Source organism: Bos taurus, chromosome 25, assembly GCF_002263795.3.
Source record: "Bos taurus isolate L1 Dominette 01449 registration number 42190680 breed Hereford chromosome 25, ARS-UCD2.0, whole genome shotgun sequence".
Classification (NCBI taxonomy): domain Eukaryota; kingdom Metazoa; phylum Chordata; class Mammalia; order Artiodactyla; family Bovidae; genus Bos; species Bos taurus.
In genome coordinates this window covers 36,177,268-36,204,697 of record NC_037352.1, presented here as the reverse complement: position 1 = coordinate 36,204,697, position 27,430 = coordinate 36,177,268, and the positions used below count along the sequence as shown (strand labels likewise).

The following is a 27,430-nucleotide window of genomic DNA, read 5'->3' as shown; positions in this document are numbered from 1 at the left end:
CCTGTGGTCCCATGTACAGGTGCTGGCATTGCCCCCACCCCCGGCAGGTGCTTTGTGCACTGGCTCTCGGGGATGTGTTGCTTAGTCAATGGGATACTGGCTGCCCCCGAATAGTTTGTCTGGTGGAACGAGTTTAGGTCGAAGAGGGAAGGTAGGGGAAGCGTCCCGAAGGGTGGACCACGTGCCTCCACTGAGACCAGGCCAGTTCCCGTGTCTTGGCAGGCTTCACCTATGTGCTGCTTTCTAGGGATAATTTCACGCTCTCATCCCAGAGACAGCTGTTGTAACTTGAACTTCATTACAGAATCTCAGTATCTGAGAGTTGGGAAGAAACTCAGAAGATATTCTGAATGTCCAACCCCAAACCTTCACCACCGCCCTCTCCTCGTCCTTTCATTCCCCAGCTAGTTCCTCACCAAGCCCTGGCAAGTCATTCTCCAAAATTTCTCTGATCTCTTTCCTGTCAGTGCTGCCGTCATCTCACACCCAGACTCCATAGAATAGCCTCTGGCTACTGGACTTCTTGAAACTGACTTGTTCTCATTTTGCTTCTTGAAACACTGTTCTCTGTTCCCTCTAACAAGTAATCAAATACCTGAAACTGTTGTCACCTTTCTGCTGTGACTGCTTCCTTGTGTGGTTTAAGGAACTCTTCAGCCTCTCCTTTTAGATACAACTTCAGTTCTTCCCTGTCCTGGGCATCTGCTGTAATCTCAAGTTCTCGCTGTGTGGTGTCCCAGGCTGCCCAGCCGGTCTAGTGGTTTCTGCAGAAGGATGCATGGTTTCCTGTGATGAGGTCACTCAACCAAACTCATTTCTTCCTCCTCCTCCCTCCCTCCAGATAAAAGCTAGAAGTTGGGTTTGTGGGTCCCATTTTAGAGAGGCAGAGTGCCAGTGCCCCAGGCACCTTCACCTGTAATCAGTGGAGCAGTTCCAGAGAGGAGCCTTTTCTGTGGGTCTGGGAGCAGAGTGGGAAGACCAAGGTGAAGACAGAGGTCACTAGGGGTCTAGGAGGAGAAAGAATCCCAAGTTACTTAAATACCCATTAAGCTGGTACTTCATGAGATCAAAAGAAAGTCGGAAGCTCTGGAAATGTGGAGATCTTTATGCAGCCGACAGACCAGTGGAGGAGGTTGAGTCCCAACCTTAGAATCTATGCGTGTTTTACACCATGATCCCCAAAGTCTTTGCCACTCCTCATATATTGAGACTTTGGGTCTAAGTCCTTTGCCTTTGAACATGGGTTCTGTGAGTGCTAGGTAAACACGATACGGTGGGGTGATGCTGGGCCAATTTCTGAGCCCAGACCTTGAAGAAACTGGCAGCTTCCACATCCTGTTTCTTGAGACACTCACTCTTGGTGCCCCAGCAGCCATGTGGCGAGGTCACATGGAGGTGTCCCTCCAGCAGCCCTAGCCGAGGTCCTGGCCTGTACTGAGCACCAACTGCCAGGCGTGGTTCAGATGTGAATCAGGTGATTCTAATGCTCAGCTTTTGAGTCTTCTAGTTAAGGTCCCAGCCATCGGGGAACAGAGACGAGCCATCTTCCCAGTACCTTTTCCAGATTCCTGACCCACAGAATCCAAGAGCATAACTGAACGATGGTGTTTACACCACTTTGGGGGTTCATTATGTAGCATCAGTAACTGAAACAGAACCTTAGTCATAAGATGCTTTGGGCATATTTGTCAGTTTAAAAATTACTTACATATTAAATGAAAATTTACCATCTCTTCTATGCATTCACACGTAATGGATGAATTTATGAGGGAATGTTTTAAAATATTTTATTGGTTAACAGTACAAAAACCCCTTTTTTGCTCTAAAAGAAACATTATACTGAGAGCAAAGTGAGAAACATGAGAGAACATTGTTGTGCTTGTGCCGCTCCTGCCGGCTCCTGCGGTCACTTGGCCTTTGGACGTAGGGCATCTTTCCTCGGCAGGTCCCGGCATTTGCCAGTGGTTGTTCAGCAGTTCACTGTGATTTTGGCGTTTTTATGAGAGGAAGTCAGCTCATGTCCTTCACCATCTTATCTCCGCCCCTATTTTGAGAAACATTTTTAAAATCCGCTTATTTTCTGAAGTTCTAGTTAAAAGTGTGTTTAAAACTATCAAAATAAACTGAACTTCTTAACTGAAAAGATTATCTTTCAAACATTTAAATCCGAATGGAACAAGTGCTTCTTCGGCTGCATTTGATGAGTCAGAACGCACTGAGATTCTTCATTTGGAAGACTTGTCAACAGGTGAGAAAGTGATTTCCAAGTTGAAACAACAGCGTTCTTAGAGGGAGAAACACACTGGGACAAAAAACCCACTACATCCTGCAGCACGTTAAGTTGCAGTTGGTCACGCAAGCTGAGTTTACTTCTCTGACCTTATGACACTGACCTTGTTAGCCGTGAACCATGGCACGTGTAACCAAGTGAGGGCACCAGGGTCATTTGAAAACACAGTGAACTTAACTTTTTATTAGTTATCTTTAGAAATCTTCATTTTTCCTGCATGACACCAGTGGATATTTTGTACCACCTGAGTTGCAGGTACCGCCCTTGACAGCTGCAGCTCTGGAGGGTTCTGTGCCAGTAAGCCCTGAGCTGGCAGAGGCAGGACTGGGGCTTCCTAAGCAGCAGCTCCGGTCAGTCAGGCCCAGGTCAGGATGGAACCACAGCTGAGGCCAGTCCCGGCAGGAGAGGTGGAGGCCTCTGCACGGCTGAACCTTCCCGTGTTGATAGGAATGTTTGCAGGGGACTGGCGTTGCTGTGCCTGTCCTGGCTGCTGAATCACTGCTTAAATCATTTTAAATATTTTTCAGTAAGACTTTTTCTTCCCTTGCAACCATGAGCTCTGTCAGAAGGTGAGTTGCTGAAAAAAAAGTAAAGTGTTAGTTATGTCTGGCTCTTTGCGACCCCATGGACTGTACAGGCTCCTCTGTCCATGGGATTCTCCAGGCAAGAATACTGGAGTGGGTTGCCATGCCCTCCCTCCAGGGGATCTTCCCAACCCAGGGATCGAACCCAGGTCTCCTAAACTGCGGGCAAATTCTTTACTATCTGAGCCACCAGGGAAGCCCTGGAGGAGTTGGTGTTCTCTCCTAAAGTGAAGAGGGTTTTTCCAGTTTGTTGAGAAAAGCCTTCTGCTAAGAAACATTTAAAATTTTCACTTTGTCCTTTGAACTCCAGGCAGCACTGACCCTGGGGGTTACAGGATGAAAGAATTTGTGCTTGGATGACGTGAGAGAATGGGGTGGTATTTTCATAAATACATTTTAAGGCCTTCTCTGTAGTTCCTTCCCAGGGAAAAGGAGGAGAACATCAGGATCCTGAGAAGAAGCCACAAAGCAATTCACTCTCTAGCACAGATTCCCTGAAAACCCTGTGTGTTGAGTGGGATTGCTGAGAAATAGGCCCTGAAGAGTGCTCAGGCAGGAGGGGAGAAATGGAAAGCCCGCAAACTCACCAGAGATGAACCCAGGAACCTCAGGAAACTAGAGGGCAGGGCTCAGAATGCTGGGGGAGACCCAAAGGACAGTCCATTTACTTGAGTAGATTAGACCCGGTCATGGGCTGAGTGGGGTGGTAGAAGCGGAAAAACAGGATCGTGTGTTGGCCCCCCCATCAGGATGGCGAGGGCGCCTGAGGCGGGAACTCAGCACAGGTTCTCTGCTGAGGTGGCAGATGCTGTGGCTTTTGTGACAAAGACTTTATAATTCCACTTAAATTTTTCACTGGGATAAGCTGCTGAGCATAGTGGTTAGTAGAGTGAATTTGGGAGCTACAACTTCTGTTCGCTGTGTACTGCTAGCTTTGTGATGCTGGATAAAGTATTTGCTCTTCAGGCAGTTGTAAGCAATTCACATATGTTAGTTTCATAGTTACAAATTTAGTACATAGTATACACTCAGATATAATCTTTTATGTTATTTTGATGTAAGAACTTAAGTGGCCTATTACACACATTTAAAACAGATGTAAAAATGAGTCTGTCTCTACCAACTCAAAATGAGGATCCACTGAGAGGTCTGGAGCCTGTCGTGGGCAGAGTGCTGCCCCCGCGCCATTTACCTGGTCCTCCAGTCACACTCCAGCAGCTTTCCCGCTGCTTTGCCTGATCATGAAGACCTGGGAAATCCTAGCCCCAGTTCAAACCCTCGAGGTTTCCAGAGACTGACCATAGGTGCTGCTTGCTCTGCAGGAGGACTATGGCTGTGGCCACAGGGCTTTCACCAAGAGGTGTCAGAGCAGGAGGTGGCCAGTACCAGACCTGTGTTATCTAACCTGTACCTCCAGGCCAGAGGGCAAAGGCCAACAGTGGTGAATACAGGGCTCACTGTACTTAAAAGATTTTAATGACCTTTGTGTCTCCAGAGCTCAAAATTCTGGAGACTGTTCAGGAATAGCCAAGAAAGTTCTGAGAAAGGATGAGCACCTTCACATACATCAGAACATAAAAGCATTCTACTTAGGACCATGTGATATTGACACTGGAATAACCAAATAAATCAATGGATAGATTAGGAAAGAATCTAGAAGTAGGCCCCTTTGTGAGAATTAATAATTAGGACACCAAGAGACTGAGGGGACTTGGCCAAGATGGAGTAGTAAGACCCTCAGTTTACCTCTTCTCATGGGCACACCAAAATTAACCACTATTTACAGAAGAATTAATGAGAAAGATCAGAATCTACCAGAAAAGATCTTCTACAACTAAAGATATAAAGAAGGAACCCCAAAATGGATAAGAGGGGCAGAGTTAGGACAGAGTCGACCCAGAGTAAGCAACCCTCAAATACAAAAGTAATTATAGTTGCAGAGGTTCTCCCCATGGAGGGTGGGATTGGCAGCCCACATCAGGCGCCAAAGCCATTGGGAAGATGGGCCTGCAGAATGGCCTTGAAGGCTAATGGGGCTTGCTTGAGGGAGAGTCAGAGGGCTGTGGGAAATGGACTCTACTCTTAAAGGGCACATACAGACACATGGTGGGGGACTCCGGGCAGAAGAGTCTGAGGCAGAGCCACCTCGGAGAGCCTCCCAGAGAGGCAGGTGGCAACAGGCATCCACCTTGGGGACATAAGTGCTGGCAGAAGAGCTTGTTCTACCACAAGGACACTGGCGCTGGCAAGTTCCACGTGGACTCCTCCCTCTAGTTCATCAGCCTTGGGACTTGGCCCCACCACTGCCCCCACCCCCGACAGCCTGCAGGCACCAGCGCTGGGAGCCTCAGGCCAGGCAACTGCCAGGGCTCATGGGGTCCTGGCATAGCAAGCTGCAGGGTTGTGGTCCTGGAACTGGTGTCTGCCCACTGGTGGGCTGGACGGGGGTCCAGGGCACCCCACCCCCAGCACCTGGCAGGCTGCCTTAAGACCCCCAGAGCCCACAGTCACTGTCCACTGAAGGGCGCAGGACCCGACTTCACCTCACACTCCAACTCTGGGATGCAACTCCGCCCATCAGTCGGCAAGTACCAGCCCCAATACCCCTGGGCTCTGGGTCCAGCTAGTAGCGAGCTGGCAGGCCCTAGCCCCACCTGCCAACAGGTAGATGTTAGCCCCAGACCATTGCAGCCCCATAGCCTGCCATAGTGGGACCCAGCCCACCCATCAGCAGGCAGATAGGCACAGCCCTGGCGTCCCCCTGAGCCCTGCTCACCAGTTCTAGGACACCTTGGGCCCTTGGCCAGAGAACTTGGGATTTAGCACCACCCAGCAAGCAGGCTGACACCAATGTCAGGATCCACAGGGCCCAGTAACCGGAGACCCTGGGACCCATCTCCACTCACCAGTAAACCAGCACTAGCCCAGGATCCCTGGGGTTCTGCAGTCAGCTAGCAGCCTTGTGATCAGGCCCCAACTAGAAGCTGGTAGGCTTTGCACAAGACAGGGCCTAGAAGCCAGCCCAACGAGGGGCCAGCTATGCTCACCAGACTGCCCACAGTGATTAGCCTGCCACCATAACCCACACAGGGCCACCCCTAGAGCGTGTATCCCTGGTGACCAGAGGGGAGTGCACTGCTGGGATACATAGGACGTCTCCTACAAAAGGCCATTTCTCCAAGACCAGGAAATGTAACCAATCTACCAGATAGTGTGCTGGTCACTCAAGTCATGTCCAACTCTGTGACTCCATGGGCTGTAGCCCACCGGGTTCCTCTGTCCATGGACTTCTCCAGGCAAAAATACTGGAGTGGGTTGCTATTCCCTTCTCCAAGGGATCCTCCCAACTTAGGGATCAAACCCAGGTCTCCTGCAGTGCAGGCATATTCTTTACTGTCTGAGCCACCAGGGAAGCCCAGGAATTCCAATACATTCATAAAAAAGAGTCTGGCCCTACATAGAAATAAAAACAGCAAATTAAGCAGAGTGAGGTGACAGAGAAACGTTACAAAAGAAGGAAAAAGACAAAGTTGCAGAACTACGTGAAGTGGAGACAGTCAGTCTACTGGATAAAAAGTTGAAGGTAATGGTCATAAAAAAGAACTTCAGAGAAAAATAGAAAAACAGAGTAAGAAGAAGTTTTAAGGAAGAGTTAGAAAATATAAACTGAATAATAAAGAGAAAAATACACTAGAAAAAAATCAACAGATTAAATGATACAGAGGAATGGATCAGTGAGCTGGAAGACAGCAGTGGAAACTGCTACAGCTGAACAGAAAATAAAAAATGAGGACAGTTTTAAGAGACCTCCAGGAGAACACTGAGCACGCTACCATGCACGTTACAGAGGTCCCAGAAGGGGGAGAGAGAGAGAGAAAGGGGCAGGAAACATATTTGAAGACATAAGAGCTGAAAACATCCATAATCTGGGGATAGCAACAGACATTCAGGTTCAAGAAACAGAGAGTCCCAAACAGGATCAACCAGGATACATTGTAATTAAAATGGCAAAACTGGAGAATACTGAAAGCAGTAAGGGAAAAGGAACCAGATTCATACAAGGGAACTCTCGTAAGGCTATCAGCTGAGTTTTCAGAAGTTTTGCGGGCCAGAAGGGAGATGCGTGAAATGGTGATAAAAGAGAAAACCTACAACTAAGAATGCTTTACCCGGCGAGGTTTTTGTTCAGATTTGATGGAGAGATCAAAAGTTTTATAGACAAGCAAAAGCTGGAAGAGTTCAGCACTACCAAACCAAGAAACCTTAAAGGGATTTACCCAAGCGAGAAAAAGGTAACACTAGAAACATGAATATTACAAAAGGAAAAACCTCATTAGTAAAGGCAGATATACAGGAAAAGTAGGAAGTTAGCCACATACAAAGCTACTAGTAAGATTAAAAGACAAAAGTAGTAAAAATCATCTATACTCATAATAAGTAGTTAAGAGATATACAACAAAAAGATATTAAAATGTGTTTGAAATCAAGAGATCAGCAAGTTAATCACATATATATATAGACTGCTATGTGTAAACCTCATGGTAACAACAAACCAAAAATCTATAACACACACACACAGAAATTCAAATACTAAAGATAGTCATCAGTTCACAAGGGAATAAGGCAAAAAAAGAACAAAAGAACTACAAAAACAAGCAGAAAACAACACTTGGACTGGAGACACATTAATGCCACAGGTGTTAGTTTCTGCAAAAATCCCCCAGTCAACATTAACACCATGGGTGTTAGTTTCTGCAGAAATTCCCCAGTCAGTAATGTGTTAATAAAACAGCAATAAGTGCATACCTATCAGTAATTACTTTAATGTCAACAGACTAAATGTTTGAATCAAAAGACACAGAGTGGCTAAATGGATACAAGACTCATATATGTGCTGCCTACCAGAGACTCACTTCTAATCTGAAGAGACAGAGACCAAGAGAGGGGATGGAAAAAGGTATCCATGCAAATGGAAATCAAAAGAAAGCTGAGGCACCAATACTTAATATCAGACAAAACCAACTTTACAACAAAGAGAATAGGAGACAAAGGAGGACATTATGTAACGATCAAGGGATCACTCCAAGAACAATAATTAAAGATATATATGCACCCAACATAGAACACCTCAATACATAAACTAAGCCTCTTGATGAAAGAGGAGAGTGAAAAAGGGCTTAAAGCTCAACATTCAGAAAACAAAGATCATGGCATTTGGTCCCATCACTTTATGGCAAGTAGATGGGGAAACAGTGGAAACAGTGTCAGACTTTATTTTTTGGGGCTCCAAAATCACTGCAGATGGTGAGTGCAGCCATGAAATTAAAAGACGCTTACTCCTTGGAAGAAAAGTTATGACCAACCTAGATAGCATATTCAAAAGCAGAGACATTACTTTGCCAACTAAGGTCCGTCTAGTCAAGGCTATGGTTTTGCCAGTGGTCATGTATGGATGTGAGAGTTGGACTGTGAAGAAAGCTGAGTGCTGAAGAATTGATGCTTTTGAACTGTGGTGTTGGAGAAGACTCTTGGACTGCAAGGAGATCCAACCAGTCCATTCTGAAGGAGATCAACCCTGGGATTTCTTTGGAAGGAATGATGCTAAAGCTGAAACTCCAGTACTTTGGCTACCTCATGCGAAGAGTTGACTCATTGGAAAAGACTCTGATGCTGGGAGAGATTGGGGGCAGGAGGAGAAGGGGACGACAGAGGATGAGATGGCTGGATGGCATCACTGACTCGACGGACATGAGTCTGAGTGAACTCCGGGAGTTGGTGATGGACAGGGAGGCCTGGCGTGCTGCGATTCATGGGGTCGCAAAGAGTCAGACACGACTGAGCGACTGAACTGAACTGAACTGAATATTAACCGACATAAAGGGGGAAGTTGACAGCAACACAATAGATGAATCTGGAGGGTATTGATGCTTAGTGAAATAAGTCAGAGAAAGTCAAACACTGTACATCACTTATAAATGGAATTTTAAAAATACAACAGACTACTGAATATACCAAAAAAGCACTCATGGAGAAAAAATTAGTGGTGACCAGTGGGGAGAGGGATGGTAGAGGGGCAAGATAGGGGCGGGTGATTAAGGGGTACAAACTACTATGAATTAAATAAGGCAGAATGATATTAGTATGTAATACAGGGAATATAGCCAATAGTTTATAATTATAAATGGAATAGAACCTTTAAAATTGTGAATCACTATGTTGTCACCTGGAACATATAATATTGTACATAAACTATACCTCAATTTAAAAAAATAAGGCTCCAAGGTTTGTACAGCACAGGGAATATAGCCAATGTTTTGTAACTTTATTTATTTTTTTAGCTCACAATATTATTTTTTTTACTATTTTATTTTTTAACTTTACAATATTGTATCGTTTTGCCATATATCAACATGAATCCGCCACAGGTATACACGTGTTCCCCATCCTGAACCCTCCTCCCTCCCCGTACCATCCCTCTGGAGTAAAATCTATAAAAAATGTAAATCACTATGCTGTATACCTGAAACTAATGTTATAACTCAACTACCAATAATAATTTCAAAAGATGGCAAGTGACTATTCAACGGGGGTTTGGAGACATTGGCTGGCATCCTAAATTGTAAAATAACACCAGCTCCAATAAAGCCTCATGGATCAAACGTAAAGCCTCATAAGAGTTAAGCATAAAAACAAAGCTATGAAGTTATACTTTGGCCCTCCTAAGCAACACACAAAATCCAGAATCAATAGAAGATGGACATTCTTAACCTTACTGAAGATTAAAATGCAGAGGGAAAGGGAGCGGGCGGCTGAGAACAGTAATGTTTTCTGCTCTTCCAACACAACAACAAACACCACACTGGCGTCTGAATCTCATACGATGAGAACTTACTGGGGACGACGTGACTTACAAGACTGAAAAAAACCCAAAATGCTGAATAGTTAACTTTGTGCCGTGGCTTTTCATTCACCGGTCACCCAGTGTTGAGCTCCTCTATGTACTTGGACCGTGTGGAGGTTAATAAAAGAGCCACCACCAGGGCCCGCCATCTGGGCGGGAGGTTATCCACGAAGGAAAAGCACTCTGGAGAGACAGCTTCCTAGAGTGGGTGGGGTCTGACCTGGGCCTCGCAAAGCGGGGAGAAGAAAAGGGTCCTCCCAGCTAGAGAGGCTGAAATCGGTGGCCCCGTGCGCCCTGGCGCTCGGCACCCGCGCTGGGCTGGGCCTCCGTGGAGTGGCCGAGCTCTGCACAGGTCTCCCTCACCTCAGGGGAACAGGAGGGGAGAAGGCGGGTGAGAGCAGGTCTGAGTCAGGTTTGGAGATCAGCACCCAGCCTGAGAGAAGGTCGAGGAGTAAGAGAATGCACGCCACCTGGGCTGGGCGCCGTGAAGTGACTGGCCCGGAGGCCCTGCTTATTCTGGCTCTTGGGTGTGGATGGTTCTCTTGAGACTGACAGGCTGATGGCTGGCACCACGGAGTCTGAAGAGATGCTGAATCAGGGGCATGTGGCCAGGGCAGGCCTCGGCAGCACTGCCCTCTGAGTTCTCACCACACCCCGGACAGGAGTCCTCCACACAGACCCGTTGCTCTATCCCCTAAGCTCAACAAGCCACTCTCAGCCCAGATGCAAGTTCAGCGGAAGACAAGACAGGACGCAAAGCATCCTGAGCACTTGTCACTGCTGACAGCAGCACTCTGGTCAGTGTGTGGTCTGTAAACGAAGGTACACAGGAAAGCGATTTAGAGCGATTCTTAGGGGGAGAGACAGCTTGAGCCCGAGAGGTGGGGGTGAGGGTGGTTAAAGAGAGGCCAGGTGGTCAGGATGGGAAGCCTTCAGAATTTCCTGACGGGCTGAGGTGAGTGAAGAGTTTAGATGACTGTGCCTTTGGCCTTAGCAGCTGGAAGCCAGTTGCCCTCAGCTGTGGGGAGGAAGGTGCAGATGGAGCAGAGCTCTGCAGGCAGGTCACAGCCCAGCTGTGCCTGGCAGGCTCCGCTTCCTCTCCCCAGGTTCTGCCACATTCCCTTCAGGGAGGTTGGGGGGGTTGTGTGTGTCTCAGCCTTCTTCCTAAAGACAAACCAGGGGGTCTGTCCCTCTCCAGGGAAGGACATCGTCTCAGGTCCCCCTGCAGCATATCTCCCCTCAGAGCCGCCCCCCACCCCAGGGCTGGTACGCACAGGCAGGGCAGGGCTGGGAACCTGAGCCACCGTCCCGCTCACACTGGAGCGCAGCGTGGGAACAGGGAAAACCTTGTCACTATCACTTTAAATTTCTTGGGGGGCGTTGTTTCTCGACCCCAGATTCAGAGAAGGAAGTGGGGCAGATTTGCTGAGAGTACCCAGCAGCTGCTCCCAGGACCGCTCATCCTCATACGTAAAACTTCCTGCGATGACACCGGAAATACAAGTGCTGTCCCCACGACCACAGCCCCCTGGAGCCCGGGCCAGAGGGGAGCCATGGACAGGCCCCGGGCCCTGGGCCTGCTCTGGGTGCTGCTGACTCTCTGCCTCACTGCTGGTGAGTGGGGGCCGCAGAGGAGCAGAGGCCCTGGGTGTGGGTGGAGACCCAGGCCCAGACCTCGTCCCTGCACCTTCTCCCGCAGGGACTCCGGAGGTGTGGCTGCAGGTTCAGAGGGAGGCCACTGAGGCCTCCTTCACCGTCCGCTGTGGATTCCTGGGCTCGGGCTCCATCTCCCTGGTGACTGTGAGCTATGGGGGCCCCGACAGTGCTGGGGGGACCACGCTGGCTGTGCTGCACCCCACACTCGGCACCAAGAACTGGACAGCTGCCTGCCGGGCCCGCTGGGAAACCAGTACCAGCATCTCCCTCACCTTGGAAAGGGCTCCCACCGCAGCAGGGGACTCCAGTCCCAACACCACCTTCTGCTGCAAGTTCACGTCCTTCCCTGAGGGCTCCCAGGAGGCCTGTGGGAAACTGTCCGCCAGCACAGACCAAGGTGGGGCGGATGAGGAGGGGGGCTGGGGGGACAGGGAGGGACGTGGGACGCCAGCCACCTGACTGGTATGTCTCTCTGTGCACAGAGCTCCCTGCTCCCAGTCCAGCCTCCGTGCTGCGGGCCGACCTGGCCGGGATCCTGGGGGTCTCGGGGGTCCTCCTCTCTGGCTGCATCTACCTTCTCTACCTCCTGTGTCGGCAGAGGCACTGGTGAGATGCAGCCCCCGCTGAGCCCAGTCCACAGCCCCCATCTCCCCCCATCCCAGGCCGGCCACACGCTTTGCCTCTGACCATCCTCACTCCCCCAGGTCCGTCATGAAGCTTCAGCCGCCGAGACACGGCAGTCCCCAGACAGACGGGAGAACCAGTGTGAGGATGGGGGCTGGTTTCGGAGGGGAACGGAGGGAACTGCAGCTGGGGGGCCAGGAGATGGAGCCTCACTCGGGCCTCCGTCCCCATCATCCCTGCAGGCAGCCGGCCAAGCCTCCCTGACCTCCTTCCACGTTCCCTACGCCACCGCCGCCACGACCTCCAACTACTTCAGCCCGGCAACCCTGCACCCGGTCCCCCCACCCCAGCCACTGCCCGGGTGGGTGCCGCCCCTCACCCACGCCGCGCGCCGACCCCAGAGCCCCGGCCCCTGGGCGCCCCCGCCGGCCTCCGCACGCAGCAGCTTCGTCTCGGTGGAGAACCGACTCTACGCTCAGACGGAAAAGCGGCCGCTCCACGCCGGCGCCGACCACATCTCGCTCCCGGACCGTCTGGGGCGCAAAGCCGCTTTGGGGCCTTCAGGAGTGCGATGAGAGGGACCCCGGGTCACTCTGCCTTTCTCCTCTCCGGGCCTCTGGGAACCCCCCCCCCTCTGTTGGATGTCCGCGTTCTGGGGGCCACAGTCTTTGCACAGCTTGTTTTATCCTTAGGCTTCCAGCGAGCGTCTCCACACAGACCCCGCGGGCTGCGGATGTGGGCAGCACGTGTGCAAGCGTGGGCACCCGGGTGTATGTGTGAGGCGACAAAACCCCATCCCAGGTGGTTTCCTGTTTTCAAGTCCTCAGCTCCCCAGGTGAGGGCGATAACTGTCAACAAAAATGGTTTCTCTGACCTGGCCTTTTCTTCTTTGGGGGTGCAGGCGGTGGGGGGCGGGGGGCAGGTTTGTAAGAGCTTAGCGGCGTTTCAACCCCTGGGAGGGGCCAGGTTAGGACCGGAGGGGAGGGGGCGTCAGCATGGGGACCTGTCCTCTGCCCCACCCCTGGCGGAGGTAGGGGGTGGGGGTGTCCTGGCCCTGCAGGTCTGGCTGAGGAACGCCAGGTGCAAAGACAGGTTGGGGGTCTGGTGGCCCAACCGCAAATCCCACTATGTCCTGGGACCGCAGCAAAGGCTTCTGGGGCTTCAACCTCAGAAAAGTGCCCAGGTCAGGGGCTCCCCGAGATGGCCTGGGGGTGGGGCCCTGATGCCCTCCCTCCAGAGCTGACATTCGGAGGCAGGGGACCCACCTCAGCTCTGCCCACACCGGCTTCCTCCGGCTCCTCTCTGTTACCTGGGCACCAGGATTGCTCCCCACTGGCCACCTTGAAGGGTGGTGGGGGCAGGCAGAGGCCGCTCAGACCCGGCCTGAACCCACGATCGCCCCCCACCCCCCGGGAGCAGTTTTCCTCCTGTAAACAGGCCCAGCGACCCTCAGCTGGGCCCGGGCCTCCTCACACCTTTGCCACAGGAGACATGGTGAGAACCCTGTAACTGCAAGGACCCACGGGCCGTGAAGGATTCTGGGTGGTGGGGTGGGGGCCGCAGAATGGGCCTGGAGCCGGGCCCGGACAGCACCCAGCCAGGCGGGGGCACCTGCTGCTCTTGGCCCCTTCCTGGGTCCTGCCTGTGGGAAACCCCAGGAGTGCCACCTCTATCCCAGGAACTGCCTCCTCTGCCTGGCTCAGGGACGGTCTGCTCAGAGACTACGCCCAACCACAGAATCTTCCAGAAACCTCACTTACTCCTGCAGGCATTGTTCAATGAACCCATGGGAGCCCCACCAGCCAGCAGCTCTACACCACACAGGGGAGAGGGTGAACCAGATAGGGCGAGGGGGTGGTTGAGGGTCATTGGCATCCTCTGAGGAGCCCTCAGCACTGGCTTGTCAGCTCAGTGGTCCATGTAGGATTGGGGGCTCATGGGAAAGAGGTGGGGTTGCTGAGGAGGGCCCTGATGGTAAACCAAGATAGAGATGTAAGCAAGGGAATAGCCTGGGGCCAGGCAGCCGTGGGACCACGTCAAGACCAAGGACAGAGGGGTGGGCAGTGGGGCTGAGGGAAGGCCTTGAAGGAAGGTTCACTTGCCTAGAAGAGACTGTTCATGGGAGGAGGGGACCGCTCTGAGGGCTCCTGGGCCCCCAGCCAGGCCACCGGCCCATCAGAGTCGGGAGAGCCCGCCACCCGCGGCCTGAGCCGGCCTTCCGCCACGGGCCTGTTCCTAGCCGGCCCCAAGTCAGAGCCAGGGGTGGTGAGGGGCCCGGCTGAGAGCCGAGGTGTGGCTGCGCACAGTCCCCTCAAAACCCAGCCTTCGTTCAACAGTTGGGGTCCCTGAGGCCCAAAGGGGCGAGGACTGGCGCCAAGCGACAGGACTTAGCCAGCCCCAGAACTTCCCCTGGGCATCAGGGACATGCCCTCAGCCGATCCGGCGGCATAAGGCTTGGGTTCTGATCCCAGGCGCCGCGCCCCGCCTGGGAGACCACGGGGGGCTCACTTCAACTCCAAGAGGCTCACTTTGCGCCTCACGGGAGGGAGGTAAGGCCCGAGGGGCATGAGGAGATGGTGAACCAGGCCCAGGCACTAAGCAACTCCGCCCGGAGCATCCTATTTACTACTTTGAAAACACCTGCCACTCGGGGTGTTTAACAGCCCACTTAAGAGATGTGGAGCCAGAGCCCCAGGTCCCACAGCTGGGAGGCAGAGGCGTTCTTAGTGGGAAGGAGGGGAGACGCTCGCCGCTGGGCTCGGGGAGTGGCAGAAAGAGACCGCGGCGGAGACGCCGGCCGGGCGTGCGGGGGCCACCAGGTGGCGCCACCGACACGACTGTGCGGCCCCGCGAGGCGGTCCGGAGGCCCGTCCGCAGAAGCCGCCCGCCCAGCCAGCGGGAGCGAAGAACGAACTCAAGGCGCGACAGAGCTGTGGGCCCAGCCCCCATCCGGGACCCCCATCCTCTCTAACCAGCCCCGCATCCCCGCCCCCCTCACCTGGCCCAGGAGCCCGCCCCAGAGCCTGCGACCCCAGCCCAACCCTCAGACAGCCCTGGGGACCCTTCCTCCCCGTGACTGCCTGCCACCCCCGGCCACCTGCTCCTCCTCCCTCTCCCATCCCACCGCAGCGAGGCCAGGGGGCCCCTGAAGACGCACCCCAACCTGCTCCCCCCTCGGCGACCCACAAGCTCCCCTTCTGCAGTTCAGCCCCTACCCACCCTCGGGCTCGCCCCGCGGCCCCGCCCTGAGACCACCCCCAGTCCCCAGCGCTCAGGAGCCCTCCTCCCCACCCGGTCTGCCACCTGTCCCGGTGGGCCGCAGCTCCCACCCTCCCTCCGGGGAGCCCACGGCTTTTCTAGGCTTCCGACTCTCGGCTGCCAGTGCCCAGTGCTGCTGCCCGCCCAGACTGAGCGCTGGACCCTGGGCATCACCACCACCTGCTGGTGTGACCTCGGGCTTCCTGTGGGTCCGGGGAGCCTCACACCCTTGCTGGTTAGCTGTAGGGGCTGGGCAACGTCGTGGCCTCACCCCCAGTCCAGTCCAGGAGCCCACCACCTGGGGTTGACCTTAGCAAAGGAAGGGAGGGGTCTGGGACCTAGGGAGCAGAAATCAGACGTGGTGTCTGAGGGCTTAACCAGCCCCAGCACCTCCAGAGAGAAGGGCTGGCCTGGATGAGCCGGGGGCTGGAAGGTGCCAGAGTTGCGGAGCCAGGGGAGCCTCTGGCCTCCCTGCTGGTCTCTGGGCCTCTCCCAGGCCCCCGGGGAGCGACTCTCCAGAGAGAAAGCACAGGCTGTGCCCCATCCCCAACACGGGGATGCCCCAAAGCACAGGACACTATGTCTGCTGGCAAAGCCAGGGGTGGGAAGGCCCTCCAACCTCAGGTTGCACTCAAACCCTGCTGAGGGTGGGCATGACGTCTGGAATTTCCATTAGTGACCCCTCGACAGCTTCATTTCAGCATCCATGAAATGGGTCAGAAAGCTATTTGGATAAAATAAACAGACATTACAAAAGATTAGGGTGCTCTGAGGAGGAGGAGTAGGGCTCCTCTGGGATGACCTTTTTTCCCCAATTTTTTTTCTTGTAGCAAAATATACAAAACTTACCACATGAGTCATTTTTAAGGGAAAAGTTGAAATGCAGTTGAGGAACAATATTATGGTAATTCCAGGTGTACTAATTGATACTTTGAACTGTGGTGCTGGAGAAGACTCTTGAGAGTCCCTTGGACTGCAAGGATATCCAACCAGTCCATCCTAAAGGAGATCAGTCCTGGGTGTTCATTGGAAGGACTGATGTTGAGGCTGAAACTCCAATACTTTGGCCACCTGATGCGAAGAGCTGACTCATTTGAAAAGACCCTGATGCTGGGAAAGATTGAGGGCATATGGCAATTATATCTTTAATTTTTTGAGGATCCTCCATACTGGTTTGCACAGTGGTTGCACCAATTTACATTCCTACCAACAGTGCCCAAGTGTTCCCTTCTCTCCACATCCTTGCCAACATTTGCTATTTTCCGTCCTTTTGGTGACAGTCATTCTGACAGGCATTAAGGTGGTATCTCATAGTCATTTTCCTTTGCAAGATGACATTTAAAATAAAACCTGAGGGACTTCCCTGGTCCCTGGTTGGGACTCCACGATTCCCAGGAAGAGGGCACAAGTTCGATCCCTGGTTAAGTGTAAGTAAGTGTAGTTGCTCAGTCGTGCCCGACTCTTTGCGACCCCATGGACTGTAGCCCACCAGGCTCCTCTGTCCATGGGATTCTCCAGGCAAGAATACTGGAGTGGGTTGCCATGCCCTTCTCCAGGGGATCTTCCCGACCCAGGGATCGAACCTGGGTCTTCCACATCAGGCAGATGCTTTACCCTCTGAGCCACCAGGGAAGCCCGATCCCTGGTTAGGGAACTAGAATCCCACATGTCACACGGTGCAGCACCTGCCCCCCAAATTAAAATTAAACCTGAACACGAGTGGTAGTTCTCTATGCAAAGATTGTGGCGAGATCGTTCCAGGCAGGAAAAAGTACGTACAAAGGCGCCATGGTTAAGAAGAGCTTGGCACTAGCATGGCCCAAGGAAGGTCAGGAAACAAGGCGAAAAAGAGAGCAGTAAGCAAAGCCCAAAAAAGGGATCTGGATTTTATTGTTAGGGCAGGAGTCACTCTTGCTGGGTTTTAAGCAGAACAGTGAGATGATCAGAGTTACATTATACAAATATCATTCTGGTGCTGGATAGAGAACACTTGCATGAGAGGGAGAATAGAGAACAGTTAGGAAGCTACCTCATAATCCAGGCAGGAGATGGAGTGTCTGAGTCAAGGATGGTGAAAAGTAGATGGAAAGAAGTGGATGGATTAAAAATGTGTTTTGGAGGCAGAGGGTTGTTCCCGGCTGTGGAAAGAAGGGATCAGGATGGTCTTATGGGTAAAGCCCAGTTTTCCAGCTTGAACAACTAGGTAGGGGGAGATGCCATTCACTGAGATGGAAGACTAACAGCAGCACATCCCAGGGAAAGGGCGATAAGGGGCCAATAAACGCTTGAGTTGAGAGAGCTGAGATGCCTGAGCTCGAATGACGTGCAGCGATGTCAGTGCCTCCTAACAGCCCAGGCAGCATCTTTGGAAGGGACAAGAATTATATGCAAAATATTGGAAAGAAATAAAAGTTCTAAGTAAATGGTAAGATATACTATGTTTATAGATCAGAAGACTCATTGTTTAAAGATTATTTCTACCTAATGTATCTACCAGAGCAGGAAATGGCAACCCACTCCAGTGTTCTTGCCTGGAGAGTCCCGTGGACAGAGGAGCCTGGTGGGCTGCTGTCCATGGGGTCGCACAGAGTCGGACACGACTGAAGTGACTGAGCATAGCATGCAATGTATCTACAGAGTCAAAGCATTCTGAATTGATACTCCAGCAGGCTGCATTGTAGAAACTGCCCAGCTGATTTTAAAACTTAAAATGTATTTGGAAATATAGAAGTAAAATTCCCATATCATATGGCAATTATATCTTTATTTGGAAAAGTAAAACAATTCTGAAAAAAACGAAGTTGGAGACTCATATTATTGAATTCAAAACTTATGTAAAGCTAAAGTAATCAAGCCAGTGAGGAGTATTGGGGGAAGAATAGATGTAGATTAATGGAACAGAATAGTCTTAAATAGACCCCCGCACGTGTATATTTACAGTCAGCCCTCCACATCTGCAGATTCAACTAACTGTGGATCAAAGGTATTTAGCAAAAATTTTTCAGAAATTTCCACAAAGCAAAAGTTGAATTAGCCACATGTTCGCAACTCTTTACATAACATTTATATTGTATAAGGTATTATAAGTAATCCAGAGGTAATTTAAAGTGTACAGGAGGGAGGTGGCCAAGATGGTTGAGAAGAAAGTATAGAACAGCAAAGAGTCTACAAATAATAAATGCTGGAAAGGATGTGGAGAAAAAGAACCCTCCTACACTGTTGGTGGGAGTGTAAATTCGAGAACATTATGAAGCTTCCTTAAAAAACTAAAAATAGAGCTACCATATGATCCTTCAATCCTACTCCTGGGCATACATCTGGAGAAAACCACGCTTTTAAAGACACGTGCACCCGTGTTCACTGCAACACTATTCACAATAGCCAAGACACGGAGGCAACCGAAGTAAATGCCCATCAATGACGAATGGATAAAGATGCATACATGTATACAATGGAATATTACTCAGCCATAAAAAGAATGAAATAATGCCATTTGCAGCAACCTTGATAGACCTAGAGATTATCACACTATGTGAAGTCAAACAGAGAAAGACAAATATCATACGATACTGCTTGTATGTGGAATCAAAAAAAATGATATAAATGGACTCATTTATAAAACAGACTCAGAAGATAAGCTTATGGTTACCACAGGGGAAGGGTAGAGAAAGATACATTAGGAGTTTGGGGTTAACAGATACACATTATATATATAAAACAGACAATCAACAAGAACCTGCTGTGTAACACAGGGAACTATGTGAAACATCTTAGACTAATCTCTGATGGAAGAGACTGTAAAAGAAGAATATAGGTATTTATTTACACATATAATTGAATCACTCACTTTGCTATACATCTGAAATTATCACAATAAAAATTTTTTAAAATAAACTATACAGGAGAGAGGTGACCAAGATGGTGGAGAAGGAAGACCCTGAACTCACCTCCACCCATGAATACACCAAAATTAAAATTACCTACAGAGCCACTATCTATGAGAATGACCTGAAAATGAGCAGAAAAGATTCCCCACAACTAAAGACAAAGAAGGAACCACACAGATGGCTAGGAGGGGCAGACATGCAGTGCAGTCAGGACCCACACCCCAGGTTGACAACCCACCTATGGAGGGAATACCACAATCCTAGAGGTCCTCCCCAGGGAGTGAGAGGTCCAAGCCCCACATCAGGCTCCCCAGTCCCAGAGGTCCTACACTGGGAAGATGAGTCCCCCCGAACAGCTGGCTTTGAAAACCAGTGGACTTACGTTCAGGAGAGCATGAAGGCTGTAGGAAACAGACTCCATTCTTAAAGGGCAAGTGCAAAATCTCACACAGAGTCCCAGTAGAGAGGCAGATACACAAAAATCTACAACAGACACACAAAAACTAGAAAGGAATACAACCGCACCACTAAAGAAAATCAGCCAATGGGGAAGAAACTAAAAGAAGAACCACAAAAACAACCAGAAAACAAGGAACAACCAGAAAACAACTGACCCAGCTCGAAAGGAGCCTGGGTCAGTCCCACGCGCTGATCTTGGCGAGCCTCCTAGAGAGGCCGAAGGCAACTGGGTCTCCCCCTAAGGACAGAGATGCTGGCAGCCGCCTTTTCTGGAGTTCACTCCATCAGGGTAACACCCGCACTGGCGGGCACCATGTCGGAATCCTCCCTCTAGCCTACAAGCACCGGGCCGAGGCCCTGTCCGCCAACAGGCCAGCGGCGGTCTCAGGCCCCACCCCAGGCCGACAGGCCAACCACAGTGTACGGCTCCCCCACCCGCCAGTGGGCCTGGTAGCCGCTGGGCCGGGATGCGCGCCACTAGCACAGCTGCAGTGGAAGGGCCCGGGCAGTGTGCGTAGGGGCCATCCCAGAACACACAGGTCTGGTGACCAGAGGGGAGCCTGCTGCTGGGCCCCACTGAACATCTCCCACATACGGGAATTTTTTAAATGTAGATCTTTTAGGATTCATGTGAACTTAAATGACTACCAGTTTAAAACAAGTGAGTCTAGTTATAGGTCAACATATATGAACTCCGTGGTAACCACAAGTCAAAAATCTACAACACATACACAAAAACTAGAGAGAAAGGAATACAGCCATGCCACTAAAGAAAAGCAGCCAAAGGGGAAGAAACTAAAAGAAGAACTACAAAAACAACCAGAAAACAAGGAACAAACGGCAGTAAGTAATACAGATCAATAACCACTTTATGGAAAAGGAAATGGCAACCCACTCCAGTATTCTTGCCTGGAAGAGTCCATGGCCAGAGGAGCCTGGCGGGCTGCAGTCCATGGGGTTACATGACTGAGCACGTTTGCATGACAGTGGAGGGAGATGGGCTGGTAGCAGTAAACTGGTAGAACTAAAAAAAAAAATCGCTTTCAATGTCATTGAACTAAATACTCCAATCAAAGAGGGGCTGATTGGATTTAAAAGACTCATCTATATGCTCTTTATAAGAGATTTGCTTCAGAGCTGAAAACATTCAAATTGAGAGTGAAGTAATGGAAAAAGATATTTCAAGCAAGTGGAAATGACAAAAAAGTAGCAATACTTACATCAGACAATAAATTTTAAAACAAAGTCTATAACAAAAGACAAAGAAGGGCATTATATAATGATAAAGGGATGAATACAAGAAACTATAACATTCATTAACATATATTCATCTAATATAAGAGCACCAGTTATACACAGCAAATGTTAACAAACTTAAGAGTAGAAACTGACAATATAATAACAGTAGGAAACTTTTAACACGTCACATCAATGGACATTCTGTTCGAACATAATAATAATAAGGAAATAATGGTCTTCAATAACCTCAGATATGTAGATGAAACCACTCTTATGGCAGAAAGTGAAGAGGAACTAAAAAGCCTCTTGATGAAAGTGAAAGAGGAGAGTGAAAAAATTGGCTTAAAGCTCAACATTCAGAAAACGAAGATCATGGCATCTGGTCCCATCACTTCATGGCAAATAGATGGGGAAACAGTGTCAGACTTTATTTTTCTGGGCTCCAAAATCACTGCAGATGGTGATTGCAGCCATGAAATTAAAAGACACTTACTCCTTGGAAGGAAAGTTATGACCAACCTAGATAGCATATTCCAAAGCAGAGACATTAATTTGCCAACAAAGGTCTGTCTAGTCAAGGCTATGGTTTTTCCAGTGGTCATGTATGGATGTGAGAGATGGACTGTGAAGAAGGCTGAGCACCAAAGAACTGATGCTTTTGAACTGTGGTGTTGGAGAAGACTCTTGAGAGTCCCTTGGACTGCAAGGAGATCCAACCAGTCCATTCTAAAGGAGATCAATACTGGGTGTTCTCTGGAAGCAATGATGCTAAAGCTGAAACTCCAGTACTTTGGCCACCTCATGCAAAGAGTTGACTCATTGGAAAAGACTCTGATGCTGGGAGGGATTGGGGGCAGAAGGAGAAGGGGACGACAGAGGATGAGATGGCTGGATGGCATCACCAATTCGATGGACGTGAATTTGAGTGAACTCTGGGAGTTGGTAATGGACAGGGAGGCCTGGCATGCTGTGATTCATGGGGTCGCAAAGAGTCGGACACGACTGAGTGACTGAACTGAACTGAATGGTCTTAAATGACACCTTATACCAGTTAGACTTCATAGCTATCTATAGGACATTACATCCAAAAAGAATAGACTACCCAACATTTAAGTGCACATGAAACATTCTCCAAGACAGATCACATACTAGGCCATAAAAGTGTCCAAATTGAAGAGTAAAGAAATTATATCAGCATTTTTTCTAACCACAATGGTATGAAACCAGAAAACAATAACAGGAAGAAAAATGGGAATATCACAAACACATGGAGACTAAACAACATGCTACTAAAAAAAAGGGGGGGTTGATGAAATCAAAGGGGAAATCAGAAAATACCTCCAGACAAATGAAGAGGGAACAACTTTCCATAATCTATGGGATACTACTACTACTACTACTACTAAGTCACTTCAGTCGTGTCCGACTTTGTGCGACCCCATGGACTGCAGCCCACCAGGCTCCCCCGTCCCTGGGATTCTCCAGGCAAGAACACTGGAGTGGGTTGCCATTTCCTTCTCCAGTGCATGAAAGTGGAAAGTGAAAGTGAAGTCACTCAGTCGTGTCCAACTCCTCGAGACCCTATGGACTGCAGCCCACCAGGCTCCTCCATCCATGGGATTTTCCACGCAAGAGTACTGGAGTGGGGTGCCATTGCCTTCTCCCATGGCATACAGAACAGCAATTCTAAGAGGGAAGTTTATAGCTATATAGGCCTACCTCAAGAAACAAGCAAACTCTCAAACCACCTTACTTACCATCCAAAGGAATTATAATAATAACCATAGCCCAAATTTGGCAGAAAGAAAGACCAGAGAGGAAATAAAATAGAGACCAAAAGAAAAAAAAAAATCAATGAAACAAAAGACTGTTTTTTTGAAAGACAAAATTGATAAGCCTTTACACAGGCTCATCAAGAAAAAGGACCCAATGAACAAAACAAGAAATGAAAGGAGAAATAACAACTAGTATTACAGAGACTCACAAAAAAAATCATACGTGAATAGTACGAACAGTTGCTGTTTAGTCTCGAAGTCGGGTCTCTTTTGTGACCCCATGGACGGTAGCCCACCAGGCTCCTCTGTCCATGGGGTTTCCCAGGCAAGAATACTGAAGCGGGTTGTCATTTCCTTCTCCAGAGGAATCTTCCTGAGCCAGGGATCAAACCTGCATCTCCCACATTAGCAGGCAGATTCTTCACCACTGAGCCACCTGGGAAGCCCACCCACACATGCACATCACAGTGTATTACTCAGCAATAAAAAAGAATGAAATTCTGCCATTTGCAACCACGTGGATAGAAACAGAGGGTATTATGTCCAGTGAAATAAGTCAGAGAAAGACAAGTACTGTGTGTTAACACTTGTATGAGGAATCTAAAAAAATAAAATAAATGAATATAACAAAACAGAAACAGACTCACAGATGTTGTTAGTTACCAGTAGGAAGTGGGGGGGGGGGGTAGTGCAAGACAGAAGCAAGAGATTAAAAGATACAAACTATCGTGCAGAAAATAAATGAGCAAAAAGGATATAATACGTAATATAAAAGATCATAAAAGAGATTACCATGAACAAGTTACATCAATAAAATGGACTATCTAGAGGAAACGGACCAATTCCTAGAAAGTATAGTCTCCTAAGACTGAATCAGGAAGAAATAAAAAACATGAACAGATTACCAGTAATGAAATTAAGTAATAAAAACAAAGAAACCCTCCCAACAAACACAAGTTCAGAGTCAGATGGCTTCATAGGTGGAGTCTACCAAACATTTAGGAACCTATCTTCCTCAAACTATCCCAAAATATTGAAAAATGCTTCTGAAATCATTCTGGAAGCCCAGAATCACGCTGATACACAAACCAGATAAATGAACCACAAAGAAGAGAATTCCAGGGCAATATCCCTGATGAACATAGGTGCAAAGTCTTCAAAATATTAGCAAACCAAACACAATACACTAAAAGCATCAAACCCCAAAATCAAACCCCCAAATCCCTGATTCCAGGGACGTAAGGATGATTCAATGTCATTAAATCAATGTGTTACATCACATTAACAAATTGAGAGATAAAAACAACATGATAACCTCAATAGATGCAGGAAAATCTTTTGACAAAATTCAACATTAATTTACAATAAAAAGTCTCCACAGAGTTGGTACAGAGGGAACTTACTTCTGTATAATAAAGGCCATATATGACAAACCCACAGCCAACTTTATACTCAATGGTGAAAGACTAAAAGCACTTCCTCTAAGTCAGAAACAAGACAAGTATGCCCACTCGTACCACTTTTTTTCAACATAGTATATTGTAAATCCTAGCTGCAGAAGTCAGTAAAGAAAACAAAAATCCAGATTGGAAAGGAAATAGTAACTCTGTCACTGTTTTCATATGATATGATACTATATACAGAAAATCCTAAAGATGATAGCAAAAAAATAACCTTCCTAAAATAAGTGAATTCAGTGAAGTGCAATATACAAAACAGAACAAAATATGCAGCATTTCTATAAACTAAAAATGAACTATGAGAAAAATACATTAAAACAATCCTATTTACAACTGCATTAAAAAGAATAAAGCACTTATGAATAAATCTAACCAGAGTGCTAAAAGACTTGTACTCTGAAAACTGTAAGACACTGATAAAAGACATTTAAGGTGACACAAATGTAAAGATACACTGTGCTCATGGAATGAAAGAATTAATATTGTTAAAATGACCAGACTAAATCTACAGATTCAGTGCAATCTCTATCAAAATACCCATGACTTTTTTCACAGAACCAAAACAAATAATTCTAAAATCTTCAGTGAAACACAAAAGACCCCAATAGCCCAAGCAATCCTGAGTAAGAACAAAGTTGAAGGTGTCACATGCCCTGATTTTAAACCATACTACAAAGCTGCAGTAACCAAAACAGTATGGTACTGGCATAGAAACAGATACCTAGATCAATGGGACAGAATAGAGACCAGAAAACGAATATAACAAAACAGACCTAATAAACAAAATAAGAAATGAAAGGAGAAATAACAACTAGTATTACAGAGACTCACAAAAAAAATCACACGTGAATACTATGAACAGTTGCTGTTTAGTCTCTAAGTTGGGTCTCTTTTGTGACCCCATGGATGGTAGCCCACCAGGCTCCTCTGTCCATGGGGTTTTATATGGGCAATAAATATATCAAAAAGGAGGCAAGACTATACAATGGGGAAAAAGTCGAATCTTCAATAAATGGCATTGGGAAAACTCAGCAGCAAAGTAACATGCTAAGGAAACAAACCGGATTACTTTCTCACACCATGTATGAAAATAAACACAAAGTGGATTAGAGACTTAAATGCAAGACCTGAAACCATAAAACTTCTAGTAGAAAATATAGTCAGTGGACTCTTTGACATCAGTCTTGGCAATTTTTTTTTTTTTGACTCTGTCTCCTTAGGCAAAGGAAACAAAAGCAAAAGCAGACAAATGGGGCCAGCCTGAATTGAAAAGCTTTTTTACAGAGAAGGAAACTATCAACAAAACATAAAGATCTCCTACTGATCAGGAAATGATCATTGCAAATGGTACATCTGATAAGGGGTTAATATCCAAATATACAAAGAACTCACACAACTCAACATCAAAAATCAAACAATCCAATTGAAAAAATTTTAGTGGGCAGGAGACCTGAATAGACATTTTTCCAAAGAAAAACCTACAGATGGCCTCCAGACACATGGAAAACTGCTTAATATGACTAATAAGAGAAATGAAAATCAAAACCACAATGAAATGACAAAAAAACTGCATATCTGCCACAATGGCTGTCATCAAGAAGATGAAAATGAAGTGTTGGTGAAAATGTAGAAAAGGAAACTTTTGTGCACTGCTGGTGAGAATGTAAGAGTGTAACCTCTATAAAAAACAGGGTGGAGGTTCCTCAAAATACTAAAAAACAGAACTGGATATGATACAGCAATTTCACTTCTGGATATTTATCTGAATGAAAACACTGATTGGAAATAGTATTTGCATGCCTATGTTCACTGCAGCACTACAGTAGCCAAGATGTGGAAGCAGCCTAAGTGTCCATCAATAGAGGAATAAGGAAGATGTGGTATATTTAAACAATGGAGTATGACCCAGCCATAACAAAATGACATCTTGCCATTTGCAGCAACATGGATGCATGGAGAGGGAATTACGCTAAGGGAAATAAATCAGAGAAAAACTAATAGCACATGACCTCACTTATATATGGAATCTAAAAAACAAGAGAAAATGAAAGACAAATTGATACAAACAACATATTGATGGTTACCAGAGAAGAGAAGGTTGAGGGCAGGGACAAAATAGGGGAAGGAGATTAAGAGGCACATACTTTCAGCTATAAATCATGGGCATGCTTCTCTGATGACTCAGACAGTAAAGAATCTGCCTGCAATGTAGGAGACCTAGGTTCCATGCCTGGGTCAGGAAGATCCCCCGGAGAAGGGAATGGCTACCCACACTCCAGTATTCTTGCCTGGAGAATTCCATGGAAAGGGGAGTCTAGCAGGCTACAGTCCATAGGGTCGCAAAGAACTGGATGTGACTAAATGGCTAACTTCACTTTCAATAATATTGTAAAACTTTTGTATGGAGACAGATGGTTACTAGACTTGAGGTTATTATTTCATAATGTATGCAAATGTCAAATCATTATGTAGTACACCTGAAACAAATTGTATGTCAGTTGTATTTAAGTATAAAATAATTAAGATTAAGCTGTATGAGAAGATTGTGTAGGTTATATGCAAATACTATGCTATTTTATATAAGGGACTTGAACGTCCTGAGATTTTTGTATTCACAGGGTGGGTCCCAGAACCAATCACCTCCACAGATACGCAGAGTCGTGTCTGACTCCTTGCAACCCCATGGTCTATGCAGTCCATGGAATTCTCCAGGCCAGAATACTGGAGTGGGTTAGCCTTTCCCTTCTCCAGGGGATCTTCTCAACCCAGGGATTGAACCCAGGGATTGAACCTGGGTCTCTCGCATTGCAGGCAGATTCTTTACCAGTTGAGCCACAAAGGAAGCCCAAGAATACTGGAGTGGGTAGCCTATCCCTTCTCCAGCGGATCTTCCCGACCCAGGAATCAAACCAGGGTCTCCTGCATTGCAGGCAGATTCTTTACCAACTGAGCTATCAGGAAAGCCCACAGATACCAAAGGACTGTATATTCAATTGATTTTCAACAAAGGTGCCAAGGTAATTAAGTTAAGAATAGTATTTTTAACCAGTGGTGCTGAAACAACTGGATGTCCAGGTGCAAAGAAATAAAACTGAACCTTGACCCATACTTTCCATTTTATATTTAAAAAAATTTAAGATAGATTATAGACAATGTAAAAACAGACTATAGACAATGTAAACACTTAAGACTATTAAACTTGGCTTCCTCCGGCTTCCTCCTTGACCGCAGCCGTAGACTCTCGGAAGCAGTCCGACGCCATGGACTGCAGCCTACCAGGCTCCTCCATCCATGGGA

General features: G+C 48.0%; 1 protein-coding gene and 1 long non-coding RNA gene across 3 annotated transcripts; one reads left to right on the top strand and one right to left on the bottom strand.

Moving 5' to 3' along the window:
- Positions 1 to 18: 18 nt before the first annotated feature.
- Positions 19 to 20,548, bottom strand: LOC101903853 (uncharacterized). 2 transcript variants are annotated; one of them, XR_240086.5, is made up of 3 exons: positions 19,583 to 19,864; positions 914 to 2,867; positions 19 to 764 (listed from the first exon to the last, which is right to left on the bottom strand). It is a non-coding gene; the product is annotated as an uncharacterized lncRNA (long non-coding RNA). The 2 variants fall into 2 exon arrangements; XR_009492930.1 differs by lacking the exon at positions 19 to 764 and having other exon boundaries at positions 1,771 to 2,867; positions 19,583 to 20,548.
- Positions 11,290 to 12,928, top strand: PVRIG (PVR related immunoglobulin domain containing). The gene is made up of 5 exons (XM_010819643.3): positions 11,290 to 11,389; positions 11,475 to 11,828; positions 11,914 to 12,037; positions 12,136 to 12,196; positions 12,298 to 12,928. The coding sequence occupies exons 1-5, from the start codon at positions 11,329 to 11,331 to the stop codon at positions 12,628 to 12,630; spliced, it is 933 nt and encodes a 310-aa protein (XP_010817945.2). The 5' UTR covers positions 11,290 to 11,328; the 3' UTR covers positions 12,631 to 12,928.
- Positions 20,549 to 27,430: the final 6,882 nt, after the last annotated feature.

Excerpts from the sequence above, each read along its gene's own strand:
- PVRIG (XM_010819643.3), top strand. The coding sequence starts at position 11,329 with ATGGACAGGCCCCGGGCCCTGGGCCTGCTCTGGGTGCTGCTGACTCTC. Across the intron at positions 12,038-12,135 it reads CTGTGTCGGCAGAGGCACTG|GTCCGTCATGAAGCTTCAGC; the intron begins GTGAGATGCAGC and ends TCACTCCCCCAG. Across the intron at positions 12,197-12,297 it reads AGACAGACGGGAGAACCAGT|GCAGCCGGCCAAGCCTCCCT; the intron begins GTGAGGATGGGG and ends TCATCCCTGCAG.